General features: G+C 50.3%; 1 protein-coding gene across 1 annotated transcript in view; it reads left to right on the forward strand.

Moving 5' to 3' along the window:
• The window catches only part of KRBA1 (KRAB-A domain containing 1), a 16,539-nt gene extending 13,140 nt beyond the window's left edge, over positions 1-3,399 (forward strand). The window contains exons 9-11 of the mRNA XM_006861295.1: positions 1,172-1,354; positions 2,588-2,695; positions 2,789-3,399. Coding sequence (XP_006861357.1) covers positions 1,172-1,354; positions 2,588-2,695; positions 2,789-3,399 — 902 coding nt within the window. The remainder of the gene's footprint in view (positions 1-1,171; positions 1,355-2,587; positions 2,696-2,788) is intronic.
• The last annotated feature ends 7,770 nt before the right edge of the window (positions 3,400-11,169 follow it).

The following is an 11,169-nucleotide window of genomic DNA, read 5'->3' on the forward strand; positions in this document are numbered from 1 at the left end:
GGAGGCATCTGTGGTGGTAGGCCTGTGGGCAGGCAGGGTGCAGTCCAGGAGGTCTCTGTGCTTGCTGGTGAGGAGACACGGCCCAGGTCATGTGGCCCGGTCAGGACAGGGCAGCAGCCTGCTTAGGGACCTGGCCTTGGTCCTGAGGCTGCGGATTCTGACACTGAGACTAAGCAAGCTTGACCTTCTCAGGAAGTCCAGTGGGAAGCCCCCTGGTGGAAAGACGCCTCCGAGAGAGTCCCCAGCCCAGGCCACAGCCCACTAGGCCCTGGCCCTCAGGTACAGACCCTGGGACCTGGACACCATGTGAGGAAGGTAAGCTGAGACTTAACAGGAGGCTGTGACTCAGGCTGAGTGCATGGAATGAGACAGGCCGCCTCTGAGGCCAGAAGCCAGAGAAAGCTGCACGCCTTAGAACCTAATGCTCAGTGATGGCCACAGGCCAGTGGAGCTCCCAGCCCTCCCAGCCTCCCTCTGGGCCATGGCTCTGGTGACCAAATGCCTAGCATCTGGGCACTAATCCAGTGTGGGACCCCAGGAAACAGGCAGCGAGGGGGCTCTGAGCAGGCTCCAGGAAGGTCCTTGTCCCCCACTGTTAGCTTGTAGTCCATGAGGTTCTGAGGGAGCTGAGTGCCCAGTCCACCTGGGCTGTGGCTCTTGCCTGACCTCACCCCACTGTCACCTCAGGACCCGGGGAGCAGGTCCCAGCTGGGTGGTGGCTGCTAGCATATTGGTAGTTCCCTCAGTGATGCTCCTCTGCCTTCCTTCTCACTGTCCCTCCTGAGAACGAAGGCAGAAGAAGGCACAGTGAGGGCAATGCCTCAGAGAGGGAAAGAGACCCATTCTTGTTGTCCCCAGTCTCCCCTTACAGCAGAACTCCAGCCTGTGTCTATTGAAACAGCCAGAAGACATTTTTTTTAACAGACACGGTGTATGGCATTTCCCCAGGCCAGGCCAGCCTCCAGAACGCAGTGACTGAGTCTGGGCCAGGATCCAGGCCTGATAGGGCCGAATCCCGGTGATCTTGGGCCTCCGGCAGCTCCACAGTGACTTCCAGAGGGGCTGGACAGGGCACCCGGCCAGGCCTGTCCGTAGGCAGAAGGGCGCCACCTAGGTTGCAGAATTGAGAGGGACTGTCAGATGGCAGAGGTTTTAAGTTCTCATTTTCCAGGGACAGCCGCCAAGCCCTCTCCACTGCACCACCTGGAGAGATCTCTGGAAGGGATGCTCCCTGTTCAGCCCCTGCGCTTCAGCTGCTTGGCTAGCCCCAGCCCCAGCCCCAGCCCCAGCCCCAGCAGCTCCGAAGGAGAAAACCAGAGGCTGGAGGCCCACCTGGGACCCCTGCCTCTCCAGGGTGAGCTCACGGGGCGAGGACCAGGACTCAGGACCCCACTGTCTCTAGGATGAGCTGATGGGAGGGAGGAGGGTACAAGGGCTCCCAAGGACAAGACACAAGACTCTCATGTCTCTAGGGTGAGCTCGTGGTCAGGAGATAGGACACAGAATCCCCACTTCTGGGGCAGGGAGTGGGACACGGGGCCCCCATGTCTCTAGGGTGATCTTGCCAGGACACAAGATGTCCATATCTTCAGGGTAACTTCACACTGGTGGACCCCCAGCCTCAGAGACAGCAGAGCCTGGGGATGGCAGAGATCCATGCAGGGGACTCGGTCATCTCTGGGGTCACAAACCCACATCTGCTTTAAGTCTTATACCTGGTTCTCTGACCCACTCATCACTCAATCCTGACTCCTGCAGATCTGCCCCCCACGATGGGTTACACATGACAAGAGCTCTCATAGCTCCTGAGGAATGTCCGGGAATACCATGATAACATATGCAGGAAGCTTCCCACACATCAAAAAGCTGGGTAGGCTCCTGCTTACCCCAAGCTCCAGGCTCCAAGCAGAATTTCTCCTCAGGGAAATCAGAAAGCACCACCAAGAATGGGTTAGGGTTCATGGGGTCAGTGGCTAGCGGTCAGCAGGAGCAGCTTGGCCTCATACAGACTGGGCTGTCCATGTCCTCTCTGCCCTGGGAGCCCAGGGCAGTCTCTATGAGAGCCTCGAGTCAGGTGTCTGCACACCGCTGCCAGAGAAGTGGAGGCCGTTGGGACTGTAGGAGCCCGTTGGGACTGTAGGAGCCCGTTGGGACTGTAGGAGCCCGTTGGGACTGTAGGAGCCCGTGGATTCACCAAGTTCAGCAGCCTGTTTACGCCCTGTCTGCATGCTATGCCCTGCGTCAGGGGTGGGGAATCTGTTTCTGCCAAAATTTATAACATCATTCATGGGCCATGCAAAATGATCAGCTTGAAAATTATGCTACTGTATTTGGTCAAACACTGAATGTGGTCACATCCCTAATGTGATAGCTGGAACTGAGGTTGCCTTGGCCTTCTATGGCCCACGAGCCAGACATTCCCCACCCTCCAGAAGCAGCAAGGGTGACTGCCAGATAGCTCACTTGCATGTTCTGCAAAGTTGTAAGTTTGATTTCTGCTTTTCAGGCCATGTTACAGGCCCTCCACATCAGAATGGCTCTGTGTGCATACCCGAGACCCAAATCCACACCTCTCTACCACCTGCAGCACCTCCACACCTCACCCCATGCCTTGAGGAACGACCTGCCCCTGGCCACGAGGCCTGGCAGCAGACCAGGAGCCTGCAGCTTGCACCTGACAGCTCACCTGTCACAGGTGAGGTGGTGGCTGGGTGCACCTTGCCGGAGAGCTCCAGGAAGAGAAATGGTTCTCATCATCGACAGACTCTGAGTACACCTCTGCTTACAGCTAACTCCGAGGTCCCTGCTGTCCCCACTGGGCCAGTGTGCCCCTGTAGGACCCTCCAGCAGGAACTGAGCAGCCTCAGTACCACCCTCTCCAGGAAACTCGACTGGCTTGCCACCACTCTGGCCAGCCTGTCTCGGGACGTGGCCGCCATGAAGGACCAGGTGAATCGACTCAGGTGGCACCCGCAGGCCCACAAGCTAAAGGGCTGGGGCTCCAGGCTGAGGCCCCGAGCTTACAGATGCCCACCCTACCGGAGACGGCCAGGCCCTGCCAGACCCAGACACAAACTCCTACGGGGCCCAGGGGAGGGTGGCTCTGTGGGGCCTCCTGTGAGGAAGCGTCAGCCTCCAGGTACCGCCCGAGGCTCAGCCCCACCTTTGGGACTCACCTGTGGCTGTGTGGCCAGAACTGTGTACCCCCCCGAGACCCCCCACCTGTCTCCAGTGCCTGCCCCCATGGCCCCCCAGACCGTCCCGTCCCCTGAGGCCAGTGCAGTAGCTGCACCAGCCCACATCCTAACTCAGCTTATGGACACTGGGGGAGCTCAGGGGACAGTGCCCAAAGCGTCCTGGGGAGGGGGGCATGGAGAAGTGAGGTGGGCGCCCTGCTGAGGATGCCCCCAGCACCTCCTGGGGGGCCGTCTCACCCTCCCATCCCAGCGTCTGTACAGTCTCTCCCATCACCCTTCTGGAACCCTGACTGGCCCCAGGGTGGAGTTTGCTCAGGGAGGACATTGTGGGGGGCCACACCTCTCTCTTGGCTCAGGTTCAATGAAATGTCGCTGACCTCTCCCTGGCCCTCCCGCTGGCCCTGCCAAAGTGCCAAAGTGAACAGTGTGTGGGGTGGGGCGTGTCTGTGCGGTGTACTGTGCACATTGTGTGTGTAAGAGTGCATGTGATTACACTGCCTCTGCATGTGTGAGGACTGTGTACATGTTTATATGAAGGTCTGGGGGCTGTGTGCAGTGCACATGTGTGTATGTGTGGTGTATACAGTACATGTGAGGGTGTGAGGACTGTACATGTGTGCAATATATATATATATACATATATATGTCTGTGTTGTATGGCGTGCACTTGTGCAAATGTGTGGTGCATATATGCATACTGTATGGGGACTATGTGCATGTGTGCAGATGAGTGGATCTGTGTTGTGTGCTGTGCATATATGTGATGGTGTTGCAGATGTACTCAAGCAGGTGTTGTGCATCTATGCAAGTTAGTGTGTGTGCATATGGAGGGACTATATACATGTGTTGCTGTGCATAGGGTGTCCATGTGTGCTCTGTTGTATGCATGTGTGGATGTGTGTGTAGTGCATATGTGTGGGCTACATGTGTGCTGTGCATGTGTGCATAGTGTTAGGGCATGCGTGCTTTGTGTGCGTGCATGTGAGGAGATGTGTGTGTAATACATCTATGTGTGTGTGTAGAGGGTGGGTGTGCTGTGTAAAGTCTGTGCACACCTCACACACACATGTGGCTCTGTGCATCTGTGTCCATGAGGCCGTCTCTGCAGGCCTCCATTCTACTCTCAGGACCACGTGTGACTCTTGCCCACCGCCGGGAGCAGTGCCAGCTGTGATATAGGCCGCACGGTGGGAGCGCCTTGCTCCGAGGTGTCTGCTGGCCTAATCATGTGGCATCTAGAATTCAAGAAAAAGGTGCCTGGCTCTTGTAGGTGGTGATGGACTCGGGGAAGCGTGCCACCACCTGAGGGACTGGGCTGCCCCGTGTTATGGGATCCACCACCTCCACCTCGGGCAGTGGGTGGCACCAGCCCAGCACTGTGACCACTGCCTCCTGGGTCCCATCCTCCCACCCTGAGTTCCCGAGACCCTGTTCTGAGTGAGGCATCCTCAGGGCCCAGGGAGGAAAGGCCTTCCATGAGTTTGCACAAAGCTGCCATTGGAGAACCAAGGACAGGCTCTTGGTGGGGCTTGGGAGGCAGAGACTGCTGGGCCAAGCTTCCCACAGCAAATGGGCCTGAGCCGCTGGTCCCTTCTCCTGGGGCATGTAGGGGGTGGGGAATAGTGAAAGCCCAGGACGTGGCTTGGGGCGAACAGCTGCCCCAGGAAGGGTGAGGACATGTGAGTGAGAGAGTTGATGTGCGTTGTGTGGCTGATGTTCACCAGCACAGCGGGCTGCAGCTCAGAATAGAGAGCAGACAGGTTCTCAAGGCCTCTGCCCCAAAGACCCCACAGAGATGGACCCTGGATGAAGACGGAGATCTGCCTGGGTGGGGGCGCTCTTCATACCACCTGCTGGCTGCCTACCCTCACCCGCTTTCCCCCACTCAGCCAAGCATGACCCCATCGTATACCGTGTGACAGCAGGGATTTGTTTTGTTGGTTTTACAGGCATTAGCCCTGGGACCATGCAGGAGTGTAAGTGACCTGCTCATGGTCAGACAGCCAGGTGTAGAGCTCAGCTCCAGACATACACTGCCCAGAACCTTCCGCAGTTGTTCCCTGAAACCCTTACAGAATCTGATTTGATAAAGCTTCATCCCCCACCTATTCTGCTGGGCTGTTTTGAGGAAGAAAGAGGTTACTTTCATAAGAGAATCGGAGGGGACTTTTGGAATGGAGATTGTGAGTTTGAGAAGTAATGATAGGAATCCTGGTGTGGCATTGTGGGTAAATGCGCTGGACTGCAAAGTTGGTTTGAACGGCAAGGTTGGTGGTTCAAGCTTACCAGTCGCTCCTTGGAAACTCTATATGGGGTCGCTATGGGTCGGAACCAACCTGACAGCACTTAACAACAGGTAGAGAAGATCCCTGGTCTCCCCATCCAGACTCAGGGTGACTGAGACCTTGCCTTCCTCCCCTGAAGCTTCAAGGGGTCTTCAGGCTCTCCCTGCCGTTAGCCAGCCACCTGGAAACGAAAGCAACGTCCACTTGAACACATCAGGATAGAGACAGACACCTGTCCCCCAGGCCACCTCAAGGGGCTCAGGAGGAAAAGCAGTAGGGGTGTCTTCAGTACCTCAGGAAGCCACTCCCCTCCTGAAGGAGCTTGGCACACGGAGGGTCAGACTTTGGACCTTTTATGTCCTGGTTAGATGTAGCTCCTGGGAACAGGAGTTCACTGGATTTTATCTTCGGCAGTGTGACAAGTTGTGTTCTTTTGGAGCCTTCTCCAGTTCCCCATGATGTGATTACCGTTTTCTTGGGTTTGAACCCCTCACCATGTGTGTTTTATATCAGTCCCTGCTCAGAGGCATGTTCTCTATTCCTGCTACCTTTTGTATTGACTGTTTAATCATTCTTACATCTAACTCAGAAATTCAAGAACAGAAAGGATTGTCATCCAAATTTACCATTGTGTTTGAGAGACTTTCATGTACCTTTCTTAGAAATTGTTGGAACAAACAGGAAAACGATTCCAGGAAGGATGGGGGATATTTTAGCATTCCAGTTAGCACAACTGGCCTGGTGGCAAATATAGAGCACACTGCATCATGGGACTACAGAATATAATTCTCAAGGAAACACCAGTCTTCAAAAAGCTATGTATGTAGCTCTAGAGCAAATTTACACAAATTTGAAAGTATTGAAATCATAACGTTACCTTGCAAACTAGGAAGAGTCATTCTTACATAATAAGAACTATGCTGCTAAATAACCTATGTCAAAAGATAAATCATACTAGAAAGTTTTAAAATTGATTCAAAAACGTCACGTATCAAAACTTGTAGGATGAAACTAATGGAACTAAGTATTTTATAGTCATGAACAAAGGTGTGGAAGAAGTCAGAATTCACCAGAAAGGCCAAAGAAAGCAGAGAGCATGGAGACAGCAGACAGGTGTTACCAACACAGTGGGAAAGCTTTCTACAAAACAGTATGTATTAGCCTGTGACGAAATTTATCAATAAGAAAGGCACAAACAATTTCAAGATGAAACAGTGGTACACTATAGATGCTATCATCTGAAGAAAGATAAGATGATAAAAACAGCTTCTTGGCCAAAATGTGGGAGTTCGTATATAAAATTTCTGCAAGAATACAACCTGCCAAAACAGACCCAACACGAAATAGGAATCCTGAGCAGCCCCATATAATTGAGAGGAAAAAAATTACATCAGTGGTGAAATTTTCTCCTGTAAATACTACATGTCCAGAGACTTCTCTGATAAGTTCTATCTTACATTTAAGAAGAAAATGACTCCAACAATGCACAAGTCATTCCAGCTATTCTAGAGAATTGAAAAACAATCCTGTGACTCATTACATACTAAGACCAGCAGATTCCGGATACCGAAACGAGACGGATAGTACAAGAATCACAGGCTTATCTCCAAAAATGGTCATAGCAGTAAAATACTGAGTGATCCAGGAATAAAAAGAGGCAAACACCATGGCCAATATGGGTTTAACTGAAAGAGGGGGGAATTGGTTTAACATTTCGAATCACTAATGGTAATTTGCAAAGACCTGGAGTTAGAAAACCTAAAGGGAAGGATATTCTTGGCATTTCTCAAACTGAAAGAACTGAAGAAAAATTTAAAGCCTCAACTTGAAATATTGAAGGATTCTATGGGCAAAATATTGAATGATGCAGAAAGCATCAAAAGAAGATGGAAGGAATACACAGAGTAACTGGACCAAAAAGAAATGATCGGTATTCCGCTGTTTTAAGAGGTAACCTATGATCAAGAGCCAGTTATACTGAAGAAGTCCAAGGTGCATTGAAGGCACTGGCACAGAACAAGGAACCGGGAATTGATGGAATACAAATGGAAATCTTTCAACAAACTTGTAGCACTGGAGGTACTCATTAAAGGTCAAGAAATTTGGAAGACAACTAGGTACCTGGCCAACTGACTAGACGAGATCCATATCTGTGCCCATTCCAAAGAGAGGTGACCTAATGGAATGCAGGAATCATTGGACAATATCATTAATATGAAAGTAAAATTTTGCTAAAGATAATACAAAAATGGCTGCAACCATACATTGAAAGAACTTACAGAGGTTCAAGCCAGATTCAGAAGAGACAGTGAAATGAGGAATATCTTTGCTGATGTCTGATAGATCTTGGCAGGAAGTAGAGAATATCAGATGTTTACCTCTGCTTTATTGACTACACAGAGATTTTCAGTTATGTAGATCATGACAAGCTATGGACAATATTGTGGAGAATGAGTACTCTGGAACACTTAATTGTACTCATGAGGAACCTGTACATAGACCAAGAAGCAGTTGTTTGAACAGAACAAGGAACACCGAAATGGTTTAAAGTTAGGAAAAGTGTCCACCAGGGTTGTATCCTTTCGCCATACTTATTCACTGTGTATGCTGCACAAATAATCCCAGAAACTGGATTATATGAAGAAAAACGTAGCATCAGAATTGAAGGAATACTCATTAACAACCTGTAATATGCAGATAATACAACCTTGCTTACTGAAAGCGAAGAGGATTTAAAATACTGATAAAGATCAAAGACCATAGCCTTCGGTATGGGTTGCACCTCAATGTAAAGAAAACGAAAATCGGTACCACTGGACCAATAAACAATATCAACATCCGTAAATGAAGAAAAGATTGACATTGTCAAAGACCTGCAAACGGCAATCAAGAAATCAGACGAAATATTGTATTAGACAAATCTGTACAAGATCTTTTTACAAAGATGTCAGTTTGAGGACTAAGGTACACCTGACTCAAGCCATGGTATTTTCAATAACCTCATATTTATGTGAAAGTTGGACAGTGAGTAAGGAAGACTGTAGGAGTGATGCATTTGAGTTATGATGTTGGAAGAGAATATTAAAAGTACCATGGGCTGCCAAAAGAATAAACCAGTCTATGTTGGAAGAAGTACAGCCAGAATGCTCCTTGGAAGCCAGGATGGCAGATTTTGTCTCTCATACTTTGGACATATTATCAGGAGTGACCAGTCCCTGGAGAAGGATATCATGTTTGGTAAAGTGGAGGGTCCCCCCCTCCGGACCGTCCCCCCCAGTGAGATGGATTGGCACAGTGACAGCAGCAATGAGCTCAAATGTAGCAGCGATTATGAGGTTGGTGCAGGACTGGGCAGTGTTTCGTTGTTTTGCATAGTGTCACTGAGTTGGTACCGACTCGATGGCACCTAACAACAATGGTAACTCTCCACACTAATAAGGGAAACAATCATGTGGTCATCCCAATAGATACAGAAAGTCAACATCCATAGATCTGATAGGATGAGAGGGAATTCCTTAATTCAAGATTACCCCCAAGAGTTTACAGGAAGCATAATGTTTTAAGGTGGAGTGTTTAAAATGTTTCCTCAGACCAGGAATAAGGCAAAGAGGCATACTGATGCATTATGGTGCATGTTCAGCCAGGATGCCAAGGCAAGAAAATAGTCATAAAAGGTGTGAGGAGCTGAAAGAAAGGAGCAAAAGTGATTCACAGACAATATGACTTTACACATAGAAAACTGAAAGGTATCTATAAACTATTAAAATCCATAATTCAAGAATTTAGGGCTAAATCCAAAAGAGAGTCAAGAAAACCCCAAGATTTCCTCCATTCTTTAGTCCTCACTAACAGTAAGGAGAGATGAGCTGCAATCAAGTCAACATGTTGTTTGGTGCCATCGAGTCGGTACTGACTCACAGTGCCCCCATGCTCAGCAGAACAAAACACCATCCGGTCCTGCGCCAACCTCACAATCCCTTTGCTTGAGCCCATTACTGCTGCCACAAGTCATCATAGTGCTGTTACTACCTTCATTCTACAAATGAGGAAACAAGCAGAGAGAGGTTAAGACACCTGTTCAAGGTCACACAGCTACCTGCTGGGTGATGGAGCCATCCTGAGAGCGGGGCTGTCACCGCTAGAATCACTGAAAGCTGGACCAGGAAGGAGGAATCAAATGTCAATTCTTTTTTTTAATGACTAACCTTTAGAGAATAAAGTATAGATTATTATTAGTGACTTACCTACTAACCTGTTAGTGTGGGTGAGAGGTCAGATGAGTCACAAAGCAGAAGTAATGTGACCAGCTCCAGGGATTTGGGGGTGAGGCAACCATAGACTCCCTGAAATGATTGGCAAACTTGCTTCTCGGCACCATTTCCTGAGGAGAGCTTTAACAAAGCAATTGGCGTCCCAGAATATGTTAGGAGCCACTGGTCTAGAACATCCCTGTGGCCCCCCTTTATATGTCCTCACTGAGTGGCCACACCCCAGCCCTCTGCTGAAGTGTACTCAGTGCAGTAACAACACTGATCCACGTCCTACAATCAAGTAATTAATCCAGGAATGTGAGCGTGTGACCACACCGGAAAGCTAACCCGCCTCAGCCTCCAGGCAGCTGAAGCAAACAGACGCCCTTCCTGTCCTGTCTCAGGGCTGTGCTGCTGCAGTGACCACTACCTGGACCCGGGCACCAGCTTTGGAAGGTGGCGTTTAAGGCAGGAGATGTCCTATGAGAGCGCTGTTTTCAGGCAGTCGGGCCTGTGGTAAGGTGGAACACCCCTAATAAAAAATGTTCTGACGCCCTTCTCCCCGGGACTTGAGCCTTGCCTTCTGGATGTTTCCACTGGCATGAGGGGATGTTGTGATCTCACCCTCAGGGTGTCTGTCTGGGGTATCATTCCAATCCCAGGGGAGTCCCACTGATGTGGTCCCGGCACACAGACTGGGCAGCAGGAGGGCCTTGGAAGGTGACTGGAAGGTGGGAGGCACCCCTTACTGCTTGCGGGAGACTTGATTAAGATCCTGGCATAAGGGAGGTTGTGCCTACGAGGCTGGGGACAGATGGGTAAATGGGCTTGTTGGGTCAAATGCAGAGGGGCTGGATTATAGTGACAAGGACCAGGATTGGGCCAGTTCCATGGCTAGAGACAGGCACTGCCTAATGCTCCCATATTGTAGTGATGGCATGGCAATGCTGATAGCCTGGATGCAGACAGAAGGAAGGTCCTGGCTGGGGTCAAACTAAGGAAAGCGCAGGCTGCCTGTGAGCACTGAGCCGGGGAGGAGGGTGTGAGATTGCAATGCATGCGGACCTGGAGAGCAGTGCTGGGCCCCAGGCTCCATCTGCATGAAATGCTGAAGGACACAGGGGAGGCCTCGGAGAATCCAGGGAAGAAGATATCCCAGCTCCGGTCTGAGCCACCATCCTGTCTTGCTGGCAGAAGGGCAGCCACAGGCCTGGCTTTGCAGGCCTGAAATAGAATCCAATTTTTTTTCTTAAATGTTTCATTGTGAATTATGTGATAGTTTACATGGGAGAACATTAGTTTTACATTCATTCTATCGTATATCCTCTCATTGCCATGGTTACAATCCCCTCCATGCATTATCAACCAACCAAAGGGTAGACCCTGCAGTCCTTCCCCCCACACAGTCACTCTCCCTCTCTGGATGTAAAGTCTCCA

The sequence above is a fragment of the Chrysochloris asiatica genome, unplaced genomic scaffold (assembly GCF_000296735.1).
Source record: "Chrysochloris asiatica unplaced genomic scaffold, ChrAsi1.0 scaffold00041, whole genome shotgun sequence".
NCBI classification, from domain to species: domain Eukaryota; kingdom Metazoa; phylum Chordata; class Mammalia; order Afrosoricida; family Chrysochloridae; genus Chrysochloris; species Chrysochloris asiatica.